At 53.9% G+C, this 25895-nt stretch overlaps 1 protein-coding gene across 4 annotated transcripts in view; it reads left to right on the forward strand.

Moving 5' to 3' along the window:
* LOC144945868 (ras-related protein Rab-27A-like) overlaps positions 1-25895 on the forward strand; it is a 30239-nt gene that overhangs the window by 1903 nt on the left and 2441 nt on the right. For 3 of the 4 annotated variants that reach the window (XM_078874473.1, XM_078874471.1, XM_078874474.1), the window contains exons 2-5: positions 2333-2421; positions 23605-23773; positions 24453-24538; positions 25360-25463. In XM_078874473.1, the coding sequence (XP_078730599.1) occupies positions 23621-23773; positions 24453-24538; positions 25360-25463 (343 nt within the window). In that variant the 5' untranslated portion in view covers positions 2333-2421; positions 23605-23620. Of the gene's footprint in view, positions 1-2332; positions 2434-23604; positions 23774-24452; positions 24539-25359; positions 25464-25895 lie in introns of all 4 variants that reach the window. The other variant, XM_078874472.1, reaches the window with a different exon arrangement.

The raw sequence follows: 25895 nt of genomic DNA on the forward strand, positions 1-25895 counted from the left end.
GTGTGTGACTGTGTGTAGTTATGTCTGTATGCTGTGTGTTGTGTGTAGGTTGTGATGTGTGTAGGTTGTGATGTACACGATGTGTGTGTGTAGGTTGTGATGTACACGGTGTGTGTGTGTGGGTTGTGATGCGTGTTGTGTGTAGGTTGTGATGTACACGCTGTGTGTTGTGTGTGTGTATATTGTGTGGTGTGTGTGCCTAAAATGAGTACCTGGTGCGGTGTGTAAACTGGGGAGACAAAGGCGGCCGGGCGTGGTGTTGGCCACCCACCCCCTCGTGTGCCGTTCCGGCCTTCATAGGTGCTCGCTAACAGCACTTGCCCCAACAGTCTGTTACAGGCTACACGGGCGATCTTTGTGTGTGCTTTGTGTGAATGCGGTCTTTGTCGTAGTGGTTGGGTGGGTGATGATTGTGTTTTTAATTCCACGCGCTTATCAGGCAGAGCCGATCGCCAGGATTTCCTCGGTTTGTTGAAGCCGAGTTGGCTTTGCGAATTGTTGATTTTTTTTCTGCCACTTTCGCGACCTTGTGTCGCCGTGTGGCATTGCCAAATCAAGCCACAGTGCGATTGTAGCCATGCAAGCCAGTTCCATGGACCACTTACTGTAAACTAAGCCACTGTAGCCTGCCCCCCGTTTATACAGAGAGACCCACAGAGATACGTAGACCAGGACAGATGCGTGAAGTTACATATCGGAGATACATAGAGACCTATAGACTCCTCGATAAACGTCGAGATTCGTATACCCAGAGATACATCAAGTCGCATTGACACTCGCGTAGATGCATACAGATCGATAGATTCGTAGAGACCCATAAATGCGTGACCTAAGTACGAGCCACAGTTGTGTGAATGTGGACACGCAAACTATGCGGGCGGCACAAATTAAAACCCACGGAGTGATCTGCGCTCTTTCAACGCAGGGGGCACCGCAAAACCACACGAACTTGTGCCTCTCGAAGCCCTCTCTCTCGAGAGAGAGAAAGAGAGACGCCGAGCTTCTGAAACATATTGCCGGAATAGAATCTCATTTCCAAATAGACCCCGTGCAGTCGACACGGCGGGCTGTTGGGCCAGCTGCTGTTAGTTAGCGAACACCTTTGCCAGCTATGATCTCTGTATGGGGGGGGGGGTAGCCAGAACCACGCCTGGCCACCTTGCTCCCACGGTGTTGATATTGGCACCAAAGTACTCGGGGCTCGTAATTTAAGGGCTACGTGGACCTAGGGGGGAGACCCAAGACTGGTTCGGATACGACTCGCCATTGATTGCTCGCTGTGTCCGGGAATCAAACCCAGGTAGCCCGCCGGATTCGTAACACTGCGCTGACCGTTGCGCCGCTATGCTACAAGACAAAGATCCCCCGTATAGCCTTAAATACTGTAGGGGCAAGTGCTGTTAGCGAGCACCTATGAAGGCCGCAACGGTACACGAGGGGGTAGCTGGCCAGCACCACGCCCGACCGCCTTTGTCTCCCTAGTGGCGATGTTTACACACCGCACCAGGTACTCATTTGAGGCTGAGTCGACCTAGGGGAGGTCCAGGACCGGTTCAGATAATCGTCGAACTCGGGTCACCGGGTTCATAGCGCAGCGTAGCGCTAACCGCTACACTATCGCTCCCCACTCATCTATACACACGCACGCACACAGACATGCCTTGTCTCCCATTGTGCCCGTGCTTTATGCAGCAAAACAGCACCACAATCCACTTTGAGATTGAGAGCCACAGGGCACGCGGGCGCAGAGTGCTTTAGTTAAAAAGAAAACAAGCCGAGCAAACTCGAGCCTGGTTAACACGTCTATGGGAGACTCCGTAGGCTCCAGGTTGATTGAACAGGCTATGGCATTCTCTCTGGGGGGTTTTAGTCCCACGTGATGCACCGCAGATGGATTCACTGATGATTGGAGCTGTGTAGATAATGTCATGATGATGGCGACGATGATGATGCACCTGTTGTGAAATCGATGAAGGCACTAGGCGTGGTCCGTATATCCAGAATCCACCTGCAATAAACACAACGTAGATAAGGAACACAGCGACCTAGACTAGAGTGTCCTCCCGCACTTTGGGTGTACAGTACTCGACGTGGATTATCACACGCGACGTCGCCTATCTCTGGTTTTTCCATCCGCGTTCGACTCAGAAACTACCCATAACTGCCTCCATCAACATTTTTATACGCATGCGTGCTGATGGTACGCGCCTCGTATCATTGCTCCGTCGTCGATAGGTGATTGACCTTCGGACAGAGTGCCAACCTCTCCCTGGAGGTTCTGACGGCCCTCTCCGCCACCCACCCCGCGTGCCCCCCTCCCTGTGCTCGCCAGAGAACCGACTCAGACAGCTGCAGGTGCGGCTGAGCGCACCGAGGGAGGCATCGGCAGAAGAAGCAGCAGGTCATCTCTCAAGGTCAAAGGTCAGCCAGCAGGTCTGCTCGGGTCACGGGTGGGTCACTGGCCAGTCACGGTCGTTCGCGTCATCGGCGATGGAGAAACCCCCTTGTGCATCTGTGGTGCGTGGAAAGCTCTCTGCTGAAACGTGTTTGCAGATATAGGACGACGATTATGTTTTCACAAGACAACCGCGTGGTGTTACACTGCCCATTGCGCAACTTTATTTTGGTCCATAAAACGCAACTTCACTGCTTTTATGGATTTATTAAAAGTAAGTTTTTACAGCACTGTTTTAGGGTCGTTTTAATCTAACAGATGTGTTATGCGTGTGTTGATTGAGAGCTGACGGGTCATAGTTTGTGGGTCCGGAGTGAGTACCGTGCCGAAAACTCTGCAGCCCAAGTTGGATTCCTGGCCAGGGCTTGTGTTGGGTGGTGGCTCTCCCTTTTTTTAGTGGTCTGTGATCTTGATCTTCTTTCTTACTTCACTGCATGGCCTCTCTCTCGCCTTCCTTCCTTCCTTCAAATTGTCAAGCAGCTTTCTTTTCAGCTTCTTGGTTCTTTCGGTAAAGTCACGTAGAATGGAAATAATAAAATCATAAAAATAAAACATAATAAAATAATTCTCACGACGTTTCGGCCACAACGCAAGCAGCCCGTCCTCAGGTGGAGAACAGGTCTGTCGTGGCCGAAACGTCGTGAGAATTATTTGTATTATGTTTTATTTTTATTATTTTATTATTTCCATTCTACGTGACTTTACCGAAAGAACCAAGAAGATGATTCTCTGCAGTCACGAAAGCTTTAAATCGAAAAATCAGCTTTCTTTTGTTTTCTGTTTCTCTGAATCTTACCCCACATCCGTCCTTCCAGTACTTGCTACATCCAGTTCTCGCCTGGTGAGAATTTGCCCAATCCCACATCTTCGGCTTCATCTGGTTCCCAAACCTAACCTTGTAAACACATCGTTAAATCTTTTCTCGCTGTCCAACTGAGTGTATCAGCAGCAGTTGGCATCAGAAACTGCCCTGGGCCTCTTCTAGGTCGACTCAACCATAAATGACTAGCTGACACGGTGTGGGAAAATCAGCGGTGGAGAGATGCATGCGGTGGGGCGTGTTTCCTGGCCACACCACTCCCTCTTGCGCCGTGCAGACCTCGGTAGGTGCTCGCTAATAGCACTTGCCCCCACCAGTTTATATGGCTGTACAGGGCATAGTTGGCTTTACACTGTGTGTGTGTACGGCTGTGGAGGCAGGGCTCACTTAGCCACTGCTGGACTCGTGTGGATTTGTCCGGTCCCCTTGTCCAGACCTCGTGCCCTTGTATGTTCATCTTCGCAGCTGATTTGTGGCCACCGGGGGCTGACTGGTGGGGTCACTAATTGGGCGCGTGGACTTGGAGAATGGTTCCTCGTGGGGGATTAGCGACGCCTTAATGAGCCCACTGATGTGGGTTTTTTTTTACGAGGCAGGAATGGGGCCCATGTGACTGGCACTAACTTGGAACAAAAAAAAACCATTTCTGGCGCAAAAAGCATTTTTTAAACACGGATAGTGCTGGCCCCGTGGGCTTAGCAGCGATGCCCCGAGACTGTCACGAACGCCGCTCTGTGGTCATTCACCGTCTCGATTTCACAGTCGCACTTCATCGTCACGGTCGGCGCTTTGGGCTCGCAATCCAGAGGTCGCCGGTTCGATTCCATCTCCTGGCGCGGCGATTGAAACGACGGTGCTAGTTTCTTAAATCTCCCCCCTCCACCGCCTCCCATCTCTGTCCACCCAGCGGTGTGATGGAGTTCACCACGGTTAAGTCGATAGGCTGGTCACGTGTGGTACGGTAAAGTGTGGGTACTTCCACCTTGCTACGAGGCTTCTGGCCAGTGTGGATAGAAGGCCAAAATAGCCTCCAGGGGGGCACTCGAAAGCTCCCTCTAGTAGAGACTTTTCCACCATCCGTGGCATGAGCAGGAAACTTGCAGGGTACCTTTTTGAAAACGTTTGTCTTCATTATAAAGCATTCTCACGGTTCAAGTTCATGATTAGATTAAAGGATGGTTAAATAATGTTGCCATTGTCATACGTGTAGTGCCTCTAGTGGCTGCAGGATTTAAATGAACCCATTTTATTATAGGTTAGATATCATGATCGGCCATGATATTGATACACGTCCAATCGGGAACACGGACAATTCCCTGATCTGTTTCAAAAAAAAAACAGTGGCCCAGGTGATCCTGGGTTCGAATCCAGCTTTTCAGCCTCCTGTAATAAAACCGGTTTCTCAAGTGTAGCGAGTTGGTGTTCTCAGCCTGGTCATCAGTGACTCCACTCGCACACAAAAAGATTTAAAAAATGTACGTTGTTTTCCACTTAATTGGGCTACATTCCAGTTTTCAGAAGCGAGAGAGATGGATATGTTTCATTGCCATGCAACAAACATTCTTGTCTGTAGCAGAGCAAGTGGGAAAGTTTGGCATTTGTAGCATGCCGATAAAAATGTACTTCTGTGGTTTGCACTGCTCTGAAAGCGCAGCTGGAATTAAGATTGATAAAAAAAAATAGTTATTAAACCGAGACACTAGGGTCTCAATGTGGATCTTCATTGTCAGTCATGTTCTTTCCACTGCTGGATGAAAGCCATCAAGTCATTGCCATATCTCATGGTCTCTTGTAGCAGCAATCATCCATCCAGCACCGAATCAAATGTCTTTATTTAGACTGGAGGAATTTGATGAGCTATGAAGGTCGATTTCACACACATGGCAGATCTCATTGCCGTTTCCACGGTGGGCATCTCTGTCGTGTTTCCCTCCTATGGTTCACGGGATCTTCTTACCTGGCCACACACATAAATGTGACGTATTATTCGTGCTTGCGGGGAGATTCATTTCCCGACCGGCATTGGCGGCACCGTAGTTGGGTTATGACCCAGACACCCGGGGGGTGGGGGGTCGATCTTTGGTCGGTGACCTGGAGAAAATGTCCACATCCGGCACACCACATCCATTATACCTCCTCTCGATACGGGATGTGGCTATTTGTGGTCACGTGCCATCTACTCCGGTCTCTTCCAACGGCCTGGAAAATCTTCTTCTCGGTTCTTTCGTTAAAGTCACGTAGGTGGGAGATAATAAAAAAATAAAAATAAAACATAATAAAATAATACAATTCTCACGACGTTTCGGCCACAACGCAAGCAGCCGTTCTCGGGTGAAGAACAGGTCTGTCGGAAAGACGGCGTCTGAATGAACACCGCCAAGCTTGGCAGCGTATATTTAAGCTGGGTGAGGCCTGGAAAATATCCGGTGAGAAATTTGGCCCCGCTGCCCAGGTTGTTTCACGGGCTGCGCTGCGTGTTGTTCCGCGCGTTGTCCGACGTTTCACTCCACGTGCCGCCGGGAGTTTCTTCGGAGCACGTGGAACAAAACGTTGGGCGCCGTGCCGAACAACGCTCGGGACGTTAAATCAAATCCCCTCGTCTGCTTGAAGCCGGCAACTTTGCCGGCGAGGCGTTCATTCCCTGCGGCGTGCGAGAGCCGTCGGCGCGCTTGGTACTGCCGGCACCTCTCCGACCGGTCCGGCGAGCGGAGTGGAGGAGCGCCGCGGCCAAGTCGATTTTGACGCGGTGGTCGAGATTGGGGGGGGGGGGTATGCCGGGTCGTTGGTCACGCGTGTGTTTGCACTGTATTTGTCAAACACGCCAATGGGCCAGGCTATGGCGATCGGCTAGGGCAGGGGAAGTGAGACGGAGCTCGTTGCCCTTTGTGTTGTGGTATCGGTTTGTTTCGCAGTGGTCTCAGTCGCTGGCGTAGCGCGGTTGACTATTATTATTTGTGTTCATTCGCTCGTGCGTGGAAAGATTTCCCCACCCTGCGACCCCGACCCACCTTCTCCATAGCCCCGGCACCCATGGCCCCTCCAGCGCTCGGGGGCCCCTCCTGCTCATCGTAGGGTCGCCGGCGCAGTCGCACCGCCTGCGCACTCGAGAGCCATGCTCACCGCTCGCGGTGTGCGTTCACGCGCGCTCCGGCGTTTTCGTGGTTTTTTTTGCACCGCAGCTAGATGCTCGTAGCTTTGCGCGAATGCGACTTGGTTGCTGTCCTCTTTGAGCCGAGAGGAACGGTAGCCCTCCCACCCCTCGCGAGTCAACACCAGAAATGGCAGTTTAACACGTGGCAGGCTTTCGCGACCAATATCATCCATAATAGAGGTTTTTCTTTTTGGGTTAGATCGCGTAAATATATAAATGTGTCGCTAAAACCCAAATCTGGCTGTCGTAATTAGTCGAAACGTCGTACTCTGATTGTAAATGTTGTGTCTTGGCTCTCCAACACAACCCAGTGTGCTAGACTAGTAACGAATTGGCCACGTTCTGTTTACGTGACAACCCTTACTCTTTGGCTGTGTCGGGTGGTGGCGGGTTTTAACGACACATTTACGCGATATAACCCAAGAGATGGCCACACTCTCCTGCGTGTACAAAAGGTCACCACCTCCTTGCAGCGGTGGGCACGTATGAGTGTGTTGTGCAGTTGTGAAAGGGTCGCGTGCGCCTGTGTTGTGTTCAACAGAGGGCCCCGATTGCGTGAGTGGGGAAAGCTGTGCAAGTGGAGGGTGTGCGGATGTGTCCGTGTATCTGTGTGTGTCCGTGTGCAGCACTTGCCCCTAAACGCCTGGGGGTGTGTTGCTTGTAGCCAAAGTCGTGTTGGGATGTGGGTGTTTGTGCTTGTCCTGTGTCTAATTTGAGGGTGTGATGCATTGTAGATGGGGGTGTTGATGTGTCAGGTGGTGTGCTGTCTAACGTGTGTTGGTGTTGGCTGTGCTGCGTTCAGTCGAGTCCTGCTTCTCAACGTCAGCCTCCACCACCACCCCCCCCTCCCCGAACGGTCCTCCTCCGCCTTTCCGCATTCACCGGCCACCAAACCTCTGTCCGCATGCAAATGTAGCCACGGCACACGGCCCGTTCCGGATGGTTGGTCATCGCCGGAGAGCCATGCCGCCGAGGGCGTCGCGAGGACACGGGGGGGTTGAGAAACTCTGCGACGGGGCGAGAGAGAGGGAGGACCGTCTCGCTGTGTGTGTGTGTGCGCGCGCGGGTGGGATGTGTGTGTGTGGTGTGTGTGTGTGTGGTGTGGTGTGTGTGTGCGTGGGTGGGGTGTGTGTGGTGTGTGTGTGCGTGGGTGGGGTGTGTGTGGTGTGTGTGTGCGTGGGTGGGGTGTGTGTGGTGTGTGTGTGTGCGTGGGTGGGGTGTGTGTGGTGTGTGCGTGGGTGGGGTGTGTGTGGTGTGTGTGTGTGTGTGGGTGGGGTGTGTGTGGTGTGTGTGTGTGTGGTGTGTGTGCGTGGGTGGGGTGTGTGTGGTGTGTGTGTGCGTGGGTGGGGTGTGTGTGGTGTGTGTGTGCGTGGGTGGGGTGTGTGTGGTGTGTGTGTGCGTGGGTGGGGTGTGTGTGGTGTGTGTGTGCGTGGGTGGGGTGCGTGTGCGTGTGTGTGTGCGTGGGTGGGGTGCGTGTGTGGTGCGTGCGTGGGTGGGGTGCGTGTGTGGTGCGTGCGTGGGTGGGGTGCGTGTGTGGTGCGTGCGTGGGTGGGGTGCGTGTGGGGTGCGTGTGTGGTGCGTGCGTGGGTGGGGTGCGTGTGTGGTGCGTGCGTGGGTGGGGTGCGTGTGTGGTGCGTGGGTGGGGTGCGTGTGTGGTGCGTGCGTGGGTGGGGTGCGTGTGTGGTGCGTGCGTGGGTGGGTGGGGTGCGTGTGTGGTGCGTGCGTGGGTGGGTGGGGTGCGTGTGTGGTGCGTGCGTGGGTGGGTGGGGTGCGTGTGTGGTGCGTGCGTGGGTGGGTGGGGTGCGTGTGTGGTGCGTGCGTGGGTGGGTGGGGTGCGTGTGTGGTGCGTGCGTGGGTGGGTGGGGTGCGTGTGTGGTGCGTGCGTGGGTGGGTGGGGTGCGTGTGTGGTGCGTGCGTGGGTGGGTGGGGTGCGTGCGTGGGTGGGTGGGGTGCGTGCGTGGTGCGTGCGTGGGTGGGTGGGGTGCGTGCGTGGTGCGTGCGTGGGTGGGTGGGGTGCGTGCGTGGGTGGGTGGGGTGCGTGCGTGGTGCGTGCGTGGGTGGGTGGGGTGCGTGCGTGGTGCGTGCGTGGGTGGGTGGGGTGCGTGCGTGGTGCGTGCGTGGGTGGGTGGGGTGCGTGCGTGGTGCGTGCGTGGGTGGGGTGCGTGCGTGGTGCGTGCGTGGGTGGGTGGGGTGCGTGCGTGGTGCGTGCGTGGGTGGGTGGGGTGCGTGCGTGGTGCGTGCGTGGGTGGGTGGGGTGCGTGCGTGGTGCGTGCGTGGGTGGGTGGGGTGCGTGCGTGGTGCGTGCGTGGGTGGGTGGGTGGGGTGCGTGCGTGGTGCGTGCGTGGGTGGGTGGGTGGGGTGCGTGCGTGGTGCGTGCGTGGGTGGGTGGGTGGGGTGCGTGCGTGGTGCGTGGGTGGGTGGGGTGCGTGCGTGGTGCGTGCGTGGGTGGGTGGGGTGCGTGCGTGGTGCGTGCGTGGGTGGGTGGGGTGCGTGCGTGGTGCGTGCGTGGGTGGGTGGGGTGCGTGCGTGGTGCGTGCGTGGGTGGGTGGGGTGCGTGCGTGGTGCGTGCGTGGGTGGGTGGGGTGCGTGCGTGGTGCGTGCGTGGGTGGGTGGGGTGCGTGCGTGGTGCGTGCGTGGGTGGGTGGGGTGCGTGCGTGGTGCGTGCGTGGGTGGGTGGGGTGCGTGCGTGGTGCGTGCGTGGGTGGGTGGGGTGCGTGCGTGGTGCGTGCGTGGGTGGGGTGTGTGCGTGCGTGCGTGGGGCGTGCGTGGGTGGGTGGGGTGTGTGCGTGCGTGCGTGGGGCGTGCGTGGGTGGGTGGGGTGTGTGCGTGCGTGCGTGGGGCGTGCGTGGGTGGGTGGGGTGCGTGCGTGCGTGCGTGGGGCGTGCGTGGGTGGGGTGTGTGCGTGCGTGCGTGGGTGGCGTGTGTGCGTGCGTGCGTGGGTGGCGTGTGTGCGTGCGTGCGTGGGTGGCGTGTGTGCGTGCGTGCGTGGGTGGCGTGTGTGCGTGCGTGCGTGAGTAGGGTGTGTGCCTGCGTGCGTGAGTAGGGTGTGTCTGTGTGCGTTTGTGGGGTGTGTGTGTGGTGTGTGCGTGGGTGGGGTGTGTGTGCGTGCGTGGGGTGTGTGTGTGTGCGCGTGGGAAGCGGTTAGCGCGCCGCGCTACAAACCTGCCGACCCGAGTTCGATTCCAGTTCGCGGCCAACACCGGTGACAATTATCTGAGCCATCGCTGGGCCCCGCCCTGGGTAGACTCCGCCTGAAATGAGTAGCTCATGCAGTGTATTAAACATCGGTTCTAGGGAGACATGTGGCCGGGCGTGGTGCTAGCCACCCACCCACCCCCCTTCGCGTGTCATAGGTGATCATTGACAGCACTTGTCCGAGCAGTTTAGATTGAAAACTCCTTTCTTGAGAATTGATTTTTGCGTTTAAATTTATTGTCCTTCCCCCGCACCTCCGATTTGATCACGGTTGGCTCGCGTACGGTGCGACAGAAGTTCAACGTACCTACGTATGCGGTCTGTTAAAGGCTGCACGGGGGATCTTTGTCTGGTCGAGACTGGGCTGAAGTGTGGGGTGTCCTGTTCGTGCAGTGGCTGGCGTGTCTAAGAGAAGTTGTTGGATGGCAGGTGCCTGGGTGGGTGGGTGTGGTATTTGTGTAATCGCGAATGTGTCAATGTGCCGCGAGGCCGTGACACTGCCTAGCACTGCAATACTACCGTGCGTGCGTGTGTGTTCCTGCGTGCGTGTGTGCGTCATACCGGGCTTTCGAAAAAACGCAGTCGCAGTGCAGCAGATGCAGTAGCAGCAACGTCTCTTTGCCACGTTAATTTAAGCGCGTGCACGTGGCACGGCCGAACATTTTCTCGCGCCGACGTCAAGAACGCTCGCGCCATGGAATTCCATCCCTCGGCCGAGTCGCCGTGGCCACGATCCCCGACCCCCGTCCAGGGAAGGTCTCTCGCCGGCACGGCGCGACTAGCGCCGTTCAACGATTGCGCGCGGTGTGTTCGTCGACTTGCGGGCGTCGCTCGTCGGGGAGGGGGGGGGACGCTCGGCACCGTGGCGATTGTCACGCTCAGCTCGCTGGACTTGCATTGCAGAGGTCGCCCGTTCGATCTCACGGCCACGTGGGAGTTTATTAAACAATGGGGCAACTTTCTAAAATTCTTCTGCCCCCCCTCCGCCCGCCCGCTCCAAGACTGGCCCACCCAGGATACGCCACAGTTGATTGACTCGCAGTTTGGCCAGAGCACGGAAGAGTTGAAAGGTAGGCCAAATACCATCCAGAAGGACTCTGTAGAGCGCTCTCTCAGTGACGTGAGCGAGAAATTGCAGGGCTGCACCTTTACCTTTTCCCTATTTAAATGTACCCCTTAGGGTGGTGCGGTGACGCAGTTGTTGGCACACTGCACAATGTACCAGACCGCACGAGTTGAATTCCCGGCCACGGATAACATCCTGTGGCGAGTATCGCCTGAACAGGTTCTGGGCTCACCCTTCCCTCGGACGTAGCAGAGCACACGACACAGTCGCGCTCCGAACCCTGTCACCGTAATTTTATTTCTGGCCACGTCAGTGATATCTGGGCCTTCCCTTCAAGCTGCACTGACCAGCGTAGGGAAGTATGGCCAAACAAGCCTGATGACTGACACGGCTTTGGGGTTGGGGGGGGAGGGGGGGGTGCGGTTGATCCCGCAGCGAATCGATGAATCAGCCCGGCCACCGTGACGTCACGGTTCCCCCACAACTCCCTACACAACGCACACGCACAGGATCACCCTGTGGTAACACTGTAACAAAATAAATACGTATTTTTTTTGTTCCTGGGTAGTGTTATTTTCCAATTGCTTTTGCCTCAAAAGTAGAGAAAAAAGCTATTATTCCCCACAAACTTTGCTTTTGTGACCAGGACAGTGATATTTTGAAATGTACTTATTTTCAATGAGAAAACGGGCGAATTTGTGTATTTTCTTCACAAAGTCCTGGTCACAAAAGCAAAGTTTATGGGGAATAATAGCCTTTTTGAGGCAAACGCAATTGGAAAATAGCACTTACTACCCAGGAACAAAAATCGTGTTTACGTATAATTTGTAGTTGGCCGACGATGGCGATCACTCCTCGTCTCTGGTGGGGGGGGTGGGTGGGGCGCGGAGTCGCGGCGACGAGCACCGTGCAGGGCACCCCGAGAGCACCGCCAATGACGACGCAGAGAGGCACCGTTTCAATGCACCGCTTCTGGGGCCCCCACCTCCACCACAGCCGTCCTCCGCCCCCTCCCCCCGCCAACGCCAACGGGACCATCCGTCCCCGCCAGCCTGCGTCCAATTGGGAATTATCTTGGGCAGCGCTGTCCCGTCGGCGCGCATTGTCGTGTCGATGCATCACACGGGCAACGGGGCTCACGGATCGACCCGGCACGGGGCGGCCTTGAGGTTGACCCCTTTCACGACCTGGGAAGTCTGGCCGGCCAAGCCGGAGGCGAGCGAATTTAATATATAATTAAAAACCCATTTCCCTCCGTGCCGGCAGATGGAGCGTGTCGCTCCGCGCTTCTGCGTTGGGTGGCGATGGCTGATGCATCTCATTATTCGGCCGTTGCTAGGGGAGGGCTCGCATATTTGCGCTGTGCGGGTCGCTAGCCATACTCCCAACTGACCGCCTGCCGCCGCTGATATTTGAAAAATCAATGTCGGTTAATTTCGACGGAGGTCAGAGCGGTGTGCCGTGGCGTGGCATGGAGTGGGTGGGTTGTGTTCTCGGTGACATTTGCAGGGCTTTGGCGACAACAGGGGCTTACCGCTGCATCGTGTTTGTCGGAGCGATGCCCTGCAGCTCTCCGATGTTTTCCGGTTGTACCGCGTGCTGTTCGGCGCGTCTGACATTTCGGTGTGTTCGGAAGCATCTTCGATTTAGATTTTAAGTTCCTGTAGAAGCTCCCGGCACGTGGAGCAAAAACGTCGGACGTCGTGCCAAACAAAACGCTGCACGACCCTAAAAACGCGCCGGAGAACTGACCAGGGCTTCATTTCAGCCGGTGGATCTGTCTGGGTTGGCGACCCTGAAAAACAAAAACGTGCACCCAGCAACACCACATCCAGCGTACCTCTCGCTAAATGGTGGTGGCTATTATGAAGTGCCAGCTGGCTGGAGTCCACCGGCGAGCTGGAGAGTATTGAGTGAGAAATTCCGCCGAGGTGACGATCCATCCTGCAAGTGGGCGGTGCAGCAGCGATGGATGCATGAATCCCGTCTTTGCCGGGCGTTGAGCGGCACCGCCACGTACTGCGCTTTACCTGGGCTTTCTGGTTTCTCCCCAGAGAGCCAAATGCCCATTGTTCGACTATACTATTGTTATTTCTTACACCAGGTAAGACCCACGGAGTACGAACTATATAGCTCTTTTTTGAGAAGCGACCTGGCCACAAATGACAGCTCAACGAAAAGTGGCTTAATCACGTGGACATTTATAGCAGCTGAATACTTCCAAACGTTACTTTCTAAATGGAACTGGCCAAAAGAATGCACGGACCCAACCTAAAGAATAGTCTTTCCGGCTTTTTGTGGGTAAATAAAGGCCATTAATTTCAAATGTTCAACGTACACTCGACGTTCGAAGGCCGCGGGAGCAATTTGTCACGCTGGAGTGAGCGATGAATTCCATAATGTGGTTCTGGCCGAAGCCTCATTGAAACGATATATATTCTCCATTCCTGGTTGATTCTCCCCCAGGGTTGTAATGATTTGCGAACGATCGGACGATGGTCCCCACCTCCATCTCGTCACGTCTCCCAGCGTGCAATCGCTCGCTCGCGTCACTGCTGGCAGAAGGGCCTCCACTTCGTAGACGCCTTGGAGCCCCTCCGAAGAGGGTACTTGGCCTACTTTTCCACGCCTGCCAGACGTCTCGGGAGAGGTCGGAGGACCCACACTTTACCTCGCCGCACACTCCCTGCCTAGCCTACTGCATGTAACAGGAGCAGGTCCTTGCCTACCAGCGTCTGGAAACTCGCGGGCATTGGTTCAAGCCAGCCTGGCTGCTGATGAGACACTGCTTGTCAAAACTGGTCCAGAGGCTGCTTGCGTTTAAGCCATGCTGCAGAGATTATGCAATCCCAGAAGGCGGTGTGGCTGATGGGCTGAAAAAAAAGAAAGTGTTTTACCCAGAGGAGCAGATATGGCAAGGCAATATTGTTCTGTTGTGGCTAACCACTGCGTACCCATTGGACAGTGGCAGCGGGGGGTGGGGGGGGGCATGGAAGACACTTGCACTTTTCTTACAACTGCCACGCCGGGAGATGTCCGTCGAACTTCTTTCGCACCCTACGTAGCCAATCGCGCTAATCGGAGGTGCGGGGGAAGGACCACAAACTAAACACAAAGCGGTTCTCAAGAAAAGAGTTCTCAATGTGGTATCGTGGTGTGGTGTAGCGTATAGTAGCGTACCTCTCAACCCATACGGGTTACCCGTATTCTGGTACAGGGAAATTGCATTTTCAGATCCATACGGTGTACGGCCATTTCAATACGGGCCAAAAAATTATGTTTTGTCCATTTTGATTGTGTTTCTCCCTTGTTATGGAACTGTAGGATGAACGTTGAGATTTATAATGGCACGGGGTGACCAATAAGGTCTGAATTGGTCTGTAATAAGGTAGGGCACTGATAAGGGGTTGACAGGTATGTAGTAGTATAGTGTGTAATGTATTGTAGTTTATATGTGTGCACTTCTTTCGCGCCGTACGTAGCCAACCACGCTATTCGGAGATGCAGCGGAAGGACAAGCTAAACGCACAAAGCAGTTTTATAGAAAGGAGTTCTCAATGTATTATTGTAGCGTAGTGTATAGTAGTGTGTATGTCCGTTGAACTTCTTTCGCGCCGTACGTAGCCAACCATGCTAATCGGAGGTGCGGCGGAAGGACAACAAACCGGCGTCCTCTGATTTTACAACTCCAGCGCCCTTGCTGACCGCTAGGCCACGGCACCATCCCAGCTCTCGGGAGTGCTCCTGTTGTCTTTGAGTTTGGTCCAGGGGAAGGAAGAGGGAGGCTCCCACGAGGAGCGGATGTCAACCCGAGCCGCCCCCCCCCCCTTCAAGCTGTGTGAGAAGAGGGGGGGGGTTACGAGCGCGCCCCCCCCCCCTTCTCTCTGTAACAACAAATCCACAATCTCATCGTCGGCAACAGTCGTGTGGTTAACCCCTCTCTCCTCCCCATTGCGATGGTCAACGCGCCCAAACCGTTATCCGCCTACTCGTGGGTAATCTGGGTAATCGTTGCTATGCCAACTTGAGGCTGCTCACCTTAGAAACGTTCTGAAAATTGCATTTCATTCGGGGGGCCCCATGGTGTGTCGTGCCGCATCGTGTGGCCTTTAACTACATTTTCTCTAAGGCCTCTCTGGGCTCTCTCTCCCTCTCTCTCTGTGGTATGTGAAAGGGGGCCATTGCTTGAAATGTCGCCTATTGTATGTATATTTTTTTCATTTTTGAGCAGTGTTATTCACAAATGTCTTTTTTGATTTAAAGCTTTCGTGACTTGCAGTGATTCATATTCTTGGTTCTTTTGGTAAAGTCACGTAGAAGGGAAAAAATAATAATTTTATTATTTAAAGCTTTCGGGACTTGCAGTGATTCATATTTTTGGTTCTTTCGGTAAAGTCACGTAGAAGGGAAATAATAAAATTATTATTTTTTCCCTTCTACGTGACTTTACCGAAAGAACCAAGAATATAAATGTCTTTCTGTTGTTTGTGCACCGCTGTAGGCGCAGTATCACTTCTACATATCTGTTAGCCCTTGACGTGGCCAGGTGGGTGGTGGGTTTGAATACAGGCACCCGACCGTTTGTAGCGTCGATGATGTTCGGCTAAATTTCGGCGCTGAGAATTAATAACATCACTTTGTCTGCCGCGTGACGAACGTGTTAGCCTCGGTGGCAGAGCGGGTGAGAAAATGCGTCGGAGGTTGCTCCGCCAGAGATGCAGGTGGATTCTCATCTCGTGACGAGAGAGCACAAATCGACATGCGATCGTGGGGGGGGGGGGGGTGGCGGGGAGATATATTTATAATTTAAAGTTATCTTATTGCTGGTGGTGATTTTTTTAGCACACATTCAGGCCAACAGCTAAAAGCGGTCGACCGTGAAAATGCCACCCGCGTACCTCCTGTCACTTTACCTTGGCCTGTCGCTTTGTCGTAAATTTTACAGTGCGCCTCTTGGCAGTTTCGCTTCACGGCTCCACCACGCCGTGAATTCTGTGAAGAAGGTGTCCGATGTACTAAACCCGCTTGTAAAAAGGCTGAGCGTTCAATGAAGTCGTTGCGTTTTTACGACGCGTTCCTCCTCCTCCCTCCCTCCCTCCTCGCAGGATGCTCCCCTAGGGAGTCACCGCGATTATAATGATAATGTCATTCATTTCCGTGTAGGTTTCCACAGTCGTGATGTATAATTCTCTCCGTGTTTTTGTTGTTTTGTTTAACATGCAGTAGTAGGCCTTTCACGACCAACATCCTGAGTAAAGATTTATTTTTTCCGGGTTAGATCGCGTAAATATAAATGCGTCGTTAAACCCGCCACCACCCCGGCGCAGCCAATTGGCAAGGTTTGTCACGTAAACAGAACGTGCCGATTAGTTACTACTTAAGCGCAGCGGTGTGTTGGAGAGTAAACTGATCGGCACGTTTTGCTCCATAAGACAGGTTGCTTCTTCCAGGAACCTATCTGAAGTTTGGGCCGGCGGTGAAACGTCTTTGCCGAACGGCACACTGTGCGACACCGAAAACGCGTCCGGGACGCAGTGTCAATCTCATCCGTTGTAGGGGGGGGGGGAGCCTCCTTGGCTGAACTCCAGGCGTCTTCCATCAGGAGAACCCTGAAGAATTCCGGTGATTAACCGCTTCCATCATTAACGAACGTTTGTCGTTTTGGAAGGAAAACCGGAGCACACGGAGGGAAAAAAAAAACCCGCCCTCCATGCGTGTGGGTAACACTCAAAAGTGCCGCACGGATAGACTCAAGAATCCATTGCTCCTGCTGTTCCCGCTGAATTGCCAAATGCACAGGGCACATCGCAGCCTAAACACTCGTTATATCCGCGCGTGCACGCACGCACACACACGTGTCCAACCCATTGACCCACCAATGAAATGCCACCACGCTCTACCCGAGTCAACACTGGCTATGGAACGTGTTTTATTATTAGGTTGTTTTCACGCCAGGAATGTCGTCGGCGCAGGGCGCGGTCTGGGTGTCTCAACAGGCCTCGCTCGCTTGTGAGCCACCCCCTTCACCGCTCCAGCCTCCTGCCAACAGAACCTCCCCCACCCTCCCCCTACAGCCTTAACAGACTGTTGGGGCAGGAGCTGTTCACGAGCCGGTATGAAACCTCTTTCGCGCCGTACGTAGCCAACCGCACTAATCGGAGGTGCGGGAAAAGGACGACAGTCCAAACAAAAAAGGCAGTTCTAAAGAAATTAGTTTTGAATCTGGATAAAAAAATGTATAGCTCCGATGGCTTCCCATTCTCGGACGGAAGAGCGTTCCAGACGGCCGCAGAAGCGCATCCGAAAGCATGCGATGCCGTATTCTGCACGACGGGGTGGGTGGCCAGCACCACGCCCGACCACCTTTGTCTCCCCAGTGCTGATGTGTGCCCAAGAGCAACAACGGTCACTCTTCGCCACTAAGTGGCAGTGATGTCCCTTGTGCCAGGCTAGGTGCACCTTCAGATCACGTGAAGTGCCAAAGGTTCCCCTGCAGGAGGTCATGGAACAGACCCAGGTGTTACCACTCGCAAGACACACCGCCAATCCCCAGAATCGGTGTGAGATGGACATTATTTTGATCCGCATCGATAGATTTCTGACCTCCCTCTCGAATTTATAATCCAAGAATGTTTCTGAGTTTTCCTGTTAGTCTTGTACTTTCATACAGACAAACGCCAATGGTGAACAGGATTCTGTACATGTGATGGGTGTGTGTGTTTTGTCTTTGAGTAAGTGTGTGTGTATATGTTAGGATGAGCGCGTTTCTGTTTGTGTATGTGTGTGTGTAGTGAACGTCTTTCGCATCAGTACGTAGCCAAACGTGCTAAACGGAAGTAGCTGTCTCTGGTGTAGACCAATCAGTTTCAAGGACAATGGATATATTATCAGTGTTTTTTGTTTGCATTCTGACCACAAGTATTGTGGTTAATGCAGACATGATTCCTTGTAAAAGGTTTCCGTTGATGTTTTAACATCTTAACACCTGTTTTGTTGCCAGAAAAAAGGGGAAAACCCTATTATCGGAAGTGGGTGACTTGATTTCTGAGCGCAGCTGCTTAAAAAGCCTTCGGGGGCTGCGGTGCTGTGTTGGCAGATCAGCCCAGATGTTTTCTATTGTGCCCCCCCAATTTTTATCCGATTTGCCGTCGGCGTCGTGACGAGAGGAAGCGACCATTCGGAACGCTGTCCAAAGCACTCTGCATCACCCCCTCCCCCCATGTGAGAGAAACGGCCTGCTGAACGAGATATCGCAGAACTACTTAGAAGAGAATTCGTCAAGTGACCTCCGGTTTCGCACAACGGGGCGGTGGGGGCGGCACTTTATCTTTGCGCCTTGCTAATCACTTGGCAGCTTGGTAGTCAAACCGATATCGATTTAAAGCTTTCGTGACTGCAGGGATTCATCTTCTTGGTTCTTTCGGTAAAGTCACGTAGAAGGGAATGGTATTTTATTATGTTTTATTTTTATTATTGTATTATTTCCCTTCTACGTGACTTTACCGAAAGAACCAAGAAGATCAAACCGATATGTTTGACTTGTCACCTGCCGGAGCCGAGACCATCCACTCGCACCACACGCGAGAGCACGGTTTAATCGGGGGGGGGGAGGGGTCGGATGGATCCTGGATTTGGATCCTGGATTTGGATCCCGGATTTGGATCCCGGATTTGGATCCCGGATTTGGATCCCGGATTTGGATCCCGGATTTGGATCCCGGATTTGGATCCCGGATTTGGTCCCGCGCCTGTTCGGAGCTCTTGACGCCCGGAGCCACCAGCTCGCCGCGATGAGCTCACGTTTTAACACTTCACGTGGGTCCATAACGTTAACGGGCAGCGCCGTATCTGCTGGTATTTTTGAAGTGTAATGCATTCCCTGCTGGGAATTGCAAATTGGAGACCACACCTTGTGTATGGAATCTTGAAATGATGTAAAGCCCTCCTTTGTGGGATTTTTAACAACGAAAACATTATCACGTTCTTTGTTGCGTTATCCAATTTTAGTTTTTTTATTTACCCCCCCCCCCCCCTTTTCCACCGGTGGGATATTTGCATTCCGCGTGCCCAGAGAGCAGTGCATCACCCTGTGCAGAGAAACAGTCCTGCAAAGAGCGTTTCCCAAGTGTCAATATTAATTTTAATTCACTCTGAGAACTGGAATTTAGCCCAAATCAAGTGAAAGCACAAACTAAACGAGATTTTGATTTTGGTAGATTAATTGGAGACCAATCTGTCACCATCCACTCTGCGAGACTTGGGAAGCCGGTTCAGTTTGAATCGTGAGTGGCTGAAACCTGGAATGGAACTCAGGAATCTCGGCCGTGTCTCTTTCAGTGTTCTGAGAACGGCCGATTTGACCTCCCTCCCCGTGCCTCCATGGCCACGATGTCTCTGTAATTGTGACATTCCACTTCCCCCGCTCCTGCATGGAAATGTAAGAATTGGCAATGATTACGACGATTGTTGACCAACCGACAAATTGTGAAAATCAGTCGCGGCCCCCGCGCGACCGCTGTTCTTTTTTTTACCACCAAACAATTTTATTTCGAAGACAGAAACCGCGTGCGATGCGTTGCGTCGGCAGGGCCTGCCGTGCCAAATCAGAGACCTTTGATTAAATGCGCCGTGCGTGCATTCCAAATGGAACTGCGCATGAAATCGAATTGCTGTCGCACAAAGCGGCGCGCTGCGTGGTCGGAGCAGCGTGTGGTTTTGAAGCAAAGTGAAGAGTGCGTTTGTGAACATGTGACATAGTTTAATTTTAGGGACAATCCTTCACGGTTTTTTTGGGGGTTTTCCTGCTGGCCCCTGGGGCTTCATGTCACCATCGCATGACTGCACGGCCCTCCGACCCGAGGATTGGCCTCAACGCGTACACGGGCATATCCCATGGAAGTCTAAAATGTTTGTTTTTGCTTGTAACTTACGGACATACGTTTGACGTATGCTATGACGTATGGACATTGACAAAGAACATGGAGTGAGATGAGCGGGGCGAGGTAGGAGCTTGTGTGAATCAGGAGTAGAGTGAGAAGAGACACAACGCAAGCTGCCGAAACGTCGTGAGAATTTTATTTTATTATGTTTTATTTGTATTATTTTATTATTTCCCTTCTACGTGACTTTACCGAAAGAACCAAGAAGATGAATCCCTGCAGTCACGAAAGCTTTAAATCGAAAGGTACGAAGGAAGTTCAACATACACACGTACATTGCGAGCTCTTCGCCGTAGCGCTTGATGATGATGATGCTGCTTTATTTCTTTAAGCGTGCGACGTGGCGCCGGCGCTGAGAGGGAGTATTAGCCATGGACGTGGCCTGGAGGAGGCCAAGGGTCACACTTGCCTCACCCACAGCGTCATTGAACTGGCAGCTTCGATTAGGCGAAGTTAAACAAAATCGAGCAACCCCAATGGTTCGACGCTTCAAAAATCGCCGTTCGGTTTAACACAAATGGCAGGACGTTGCTTGCCCGCGTTGCAATGGTTGTCGCACCGGGCTTGCAATCCGAAAGGGGCCCACCGGTTCCATCTCTCGGTGCGGCGGTTGAAACGACGGTGCGCTTTGCGTTGCGTAAGACGGATGCACGACACGTTACCAGTGCGGAAGAGTTCGCGATACTCCCCGACAGGCGGGTTCTCTAGACATCCCTCTAGTGGGCCCTTCCGCCAGCGGTGGCGCGAGCAAGTAATTGCAGGGCTGCGCCTTTTTGCCTTTCAAACGCGTGCGCGGGGGGTGAACATTTTTCACGGTAATTATCCCCAATTTTGGACAAACGCGGCTTATTTATGGAAGGCGACAATGGTTTGACGCCTCCGCGAGACAAGACGCACCCCCCCCCCATCCGCCGTCCCGGTCTGGTCGAAGGCCGGTTCGTCCGATCGCGTCTTAACGCCGTGGTATTTCACGAGCATTTCTACCGTTGTGCAATAAAGATTGACAAATCGCCTCTAAATCTTAATTGGTCCTTAATCGCTTTTGGCGTGCGACCGTCCCGGGAAAGAAAATCCATACCTGCACCTTACCCCCCACACCTTTAAAGTGTCCGACACCTCACGTCTTGTGATCGCGGAACGGCCAATGGGACTGCAGCGAGCGGGGCCACACAGATACACGAAAATACCTAAAGATGGACAAAGAGAGCTTGCCATTTCTGGGAGTGGGTGGCGTGGGTCCGCCTCGCTCGCAATCTCTTGCCGTGGCGCACAAAACCCTCAAGCGGCAACGATCGCGCAAAGTATCCGAACAATGCACACGGGGGTGTCGTTTTGAGGGGGTAATTATCCGCCGGCCGTTTTCGAGAATGTGACTCGGTTGCGGAACGGGCAGCGATGTTGGCGAGCGTGATGGAGTTGTTGATCTTTGGAAAGTCAAGCGGTGGGGACCGCAGTGGCAGGAGCTCGGCGAATGGCCGCTATAATTTTCAAGGGGGTGGCGTGGTTGGTGGGGGGGGGTGCTAACTACCTCGCCTGGTATGCAGGAGTTCGACCCTGACCCTGACCCCTGTATATTTGGAGTTTGTGTGGGTCTCTCGCCCCATGGGCGTGTAGATTTTAAACCGGGTTTTTCCAGTTTTTCCACGTCGCATTTTAGAATCGATGTGCGTTTTGGAGTATTTTGTCTGCTAGAAATTTCGACGTGATAAGCCACTTCGTCGGGCTATCAATTGTGGCCATGTCGCTTGTGAAAAAGAGCTATGTGCCTTCATTGGGCCTTACCTGGTAAAAAAAAAAAAAAGGTTTAAGTCTAGAGTTCAGTCCCACGCAGTGGAGCAGCCCGGGATACACGGGCCTCTGCGCGTTGCCGCGGCATAAGAGCGGCCGTGGGAGACGCGGGGCAATGTTGGTCGACGGCTAATGGCCCGTGGGCACTGCCCACTGAAGCCGCTTGTGTAGCTCCTACGGGCAAATTGATCCCACGGTACAAAAAACAGAGTGCCGTCCCCTCCCCTCTCCCTCTCTAAAAAGCGAAATGCATTAAGACGTTCGACTAATAATAATAATGCGATTGCGGTGTTTGCTTTCGGGGCGAGAGCTTGGTAAAGGCGGTAAAACCCTACTCACCTGGTCATTGGCGGCGCTCCGGTGATTACATCGGGAGAGGTTACGATCGCACGGTTACGCGCGGCGCATGTGGGGAGTGTTTGTCATGTCAACCTTTGATCCTCCACTTCCCGCGAGCGAGGGAGAGAAGGGAGCGTGAGGGAGGGAGGGTGGGTGGGAGAGAGTGAGCGAGCGAGCACAAGCTAGGGTGGGGTGAGTGAGTGACTGAGCAACGGAGGGAGGGAATGAGTGAGTCAGGGAGCAAGCAAAGGCAGGAGTAATTGAGGGAGGGGAAAATGAGTGAGTGGGAAAGGGAGCGAGGGGAGTGAGAGACTAAGCGAGCGAGGAGTGAGCGAGCGAGGGAATGACTGAAGGTTGTGAGACGGGGGGAAATCTGCCTTGCCTATGAACCATGATCTTCATATGCCTCCTACACAAACCTGTCATTTATTTGCGTCAAGGAGGCAGCAACCATTACTCTGTAGCCGGGTGGATGCCAGAGTGCTGCCTTCTGTTGTGGACAAGAGGTCACTTGAGATGACCTCGAAATCAGTTCTTTGGTATCTCCTTCTGCGGGCCGTTGTCGGACACGTGGGATGGTGAAACTGCTCTACAAACGGATACTGTTTTTTTTTCCCTCCACGTTTTAGAAACATGCGTTGAGAGTATCTGTCTGCGATCAATTCCCACGTGACAACAAGCCGCTTCGTTGAGCTGTCATTTGTGCCAGCCAGGTCGTTTCCGAGAGCGAGTTGTACAGCTCGGGGGGGGGGGGGGGGGGCGCCGTGCCTGGTGAAATACAGAGTTCCGCTTCGCTGGTTTTTGTTTGGCAAATCCGAGGTGCAACTTTGTAACGAGTAACAATCACACGCGGGGTGGCCTTCGCCAGAACCCTGCACGGCAGCAGCACCGGCCGGCGTGGGTGCCGGCGGGGGGCGGGGGGGGTTGCTTCGGACGTAAGACGATGAAATATTTAGTTTTTAAGCTGAGGTAGAGCCCGGACGAGTCACGAAGCCCCCTGCTGTTCACCGTCGTGCAGCCCGTGCGGGCACTAGTTCGTTGGCACGAGCGGACCGCTGTAACCGCCGCCGTGGCGGTGCGTGGGCGGTGCGTGCGTGGTGCGTGCGTGGTCCCCGGTGTCACTGCTCGGGTATCGACGCGGCTGCTGGGTTTACACGGCGTCGGTGGCCGACCGTCGGTTAATTGCATCGGGACGTGCGCCAGGACTGGGTTCCTGGCCGCCGCTAATTTAATCGGCCTCGAGCCGGCGTTTACGAGAATTGTGACTTGTGCCGCCTGCTGTGCACGGCACGCCGCCACCGCCGGCGCCGGCACACCAGGCCAGGTGCAATAGACTGGTTACAGAGAGAAGCCCCCCCCCCCCGCCTTTCCCTGCCTTGCTGCCTCTTGTCCTTCCCTCGACCTCGCTCCGCTTTTGTTACGGATGTTTTTAATTTCGGAAGATAGAACAGTTGGCCTGAATTGTTTCTCGCTTTACAGCACTTGGCCTGAACAGTCTGATTAGGGGGGGGGGGTTTCTGGTCTGGCATCCCGGTGAGGGGGCGGGGAGGGCTGGGAGGGAGGGGGGGTGCAAAAATACCTCCTATAACGTAATTCGAACGAGCCCTCTACAATCGCCTCTGTCGCCCGCTCGGCTATGAGCTTGCGGGCCTGCTGACTGGCACCTTCCCTGTTGTTGCTGCTGCTGCTGTTGCTGCTGCTGCTGCTGTTGCTGCTGCTGCTGCTGTTGCTGCTGCTGCTGCTGCTGCTGTTGCTGCTGTTGCTGCTGCTGTTGCTGCTGTTGCTGCTGCTGCTGCTGTTGCTGCTGTTGCTGCTGTTGCTGCTGCTGTTGCTGCTGCTGCTGCTGCTGCAGGGGTGCCTCCCCAGCCATGTCGGACAGCGACTACGACTTCCTCATCAAGCTGCTGGCGCTTGGAGACTCGGGCGTGGGCAAGACGAGCCTCCTCTACAACTACACGGACGGCAAGTTCAACAGCAAGTTCGTCACCACCGTGGGCATCGACTTCCGGGAGAAGCGCGTCGTGAGTTGTTGCAAACCCCGCCCGGAGGTTGCTTGACCATACTTCACCGCCACGCCGCCGTGACCAGTCGGCACGGTTCAGGCGGGTTCATCTCGGGTAGGGCCCTGTCGAGCTTAGCCGCTTGCTTTTTTTTTCCCTTCCCCCGATGGCAGTACCCGGGCTATACGGTCGCAAGGACGCTGCATGGGTGGCTTTTATACAGGGGCTGCTGGGTAGGACAAACAACGGGCAATTTTAATCAATGCGACTCGTCAATCAAAAGCCATAATCCGCTTTTCTTTCTTTTCGTACGGCTGATGTAGATGCAGAGCAACAACTGCAATTTCACATTCGGGTGATCAAGCTCCGATAACCGACTTGAATTATTTATAATGGAAATCTAATGAGCAATCCAATATAACCACATTATGCATGACACTCGGGAGAGGAACTGGCATATGACATTTTAATAGTATTTATTTATAGCAGCTAGAATTACACTTGCATTTCCTCTATTTTCAATTAGTAGTCAAAAATGTCATTCTCAAGTTCTAGTCGCGTATCGCCCTACGAGCGGCGTTCACAAGGTTCGCGGTTTTTTTAAGCCACGCGTGTCAGGGGTGTAGGGTAGAGACGCTCGCCCCGTGACCTCCCCCACTCTGCCCTCTCTCTCTCTCTCTCTCCCCATGCCAATCGCAAGGTCTACCGCTCCGAAAACGCCGATGGCATCACCGGCCGGGGACAGAGGGTTCACCTGCAGCTGTGGGACACGGCGGGGCAAGAGAGGTATAGTGCAGACGCGATCGTCACCGCCAAGCGTCATCGACGTCATTATCATCGTCATTGTCATTAGAGGCGTGCGTAGCCACCACCGCCGGACCGTTGCGGCGATGTACATCTGTATTCCAGCACTGTGTGTGGAGACGGCAGCGAGGGTCGGTGGATCGCATAAATTGTGCCATGTACCCCGGCTCGCCAGGAGGGTGGTTACAGCAAAATACTCATTCCACCTCGTCCATCTACGTGATGGTGTTTCCCCTTCGCACGCATGGGTTTTCTCCCAGGTCCTCCGACGCAACAATCTATCAATGTCGGTAATTTTGGAATGGTCGGGTTTTTCGCCTCTTCTGGGAAGAATACATCGAGTAGAGTTTCTCAGCAAATGTAACGGCTCTCGAATCACTACTCGTGTATGGTACAGCAACAAGCCGTGACGGTGTAGAAGTAGAACAATTTATAAATAGATTAACCGACTTCTAAGTGGGGGTAAAACAATACAACGTCAAATTGGGTGACTTGTAAATTACATTTAAATTAGATGACGTCACATTGATATCGTCACGAGGGTCGCGCAGCTTGCGACGTCTCGTTTGTAATGAATAACTTCATATATTAAATATAAAAGACGTTGAGGTCTAGTGTACCCCCAGGGACCAGCCCTCCCTCGCCTGGTTTCACTGCCCGGATCCCCACGCCTCCCCAGGCAAGGAATCTAGGCGTGTGACCGGGTTAGGCCTAAGTCGGTGGGGAGAGCCCATCGTGACCGGGAAGTCGTCGCGAGCCGGGATGCAGCGACGCAGCTGAGCCGATGTCCCCGCCGCGTGCAGGTTCCGGAGCCTGACGACTGCGTTCTTTCGCGACGCCATGGGCTTCCTGCTCATGTTCGACCTGACGAGTGAGCAGAGCTTCCTCAACGTGCGCAACTGGATGAGTGAGTCGGCGGCGCCGCCATCGCGGCACGCACCGGCACGCACCGGTCCACCAACACTCACAGCTCCGATCTTTCATAGCCGGCCCGTGGTGGCGCACACCTTTTTTTAATCCGCCGCTTTAGAGGCGAGGGTTTGTAGATGACGCAGATTTGCAAAGCTCACAAAGCCTCCCGCTGAGTTGTGTGTTTGTGGCCAGGTTATGGCAGAACAACAAGTGCGTTCAAGGGCAAATCTGTCTGTGTGGAGATTTTGGGGCTATGCCCCTCTCATACGTGTGGTGGGTTTTCTGCAGGCACTCCAGTTCCCCTCCCGCTTGAAATGAAGTCGACCAAACATCCCAAAGTGTAGCAGGATCCTCCTGGAAAATAATTTTTGAGATTCAGCGAGGCTTCCTGGGTGATTAAATCACGTGGTTTATTATGAAAAATTTG

The sequence above is a fragment of the Lampetra fluviatilis genome, chromosome 39 (assembly GCF_964198595.1).
Source record: "Lampetra fluviatilis chromosome 39, kcLamFluv1.1, whole genome shotgun sequence".
Lineage (NCBI taxonomy): Eukaryota > Metazoa > Chordata > Hyperoartia > Petromyzontiformes > Petromyzontidae > Lampetra > Lampetra fluviatilis.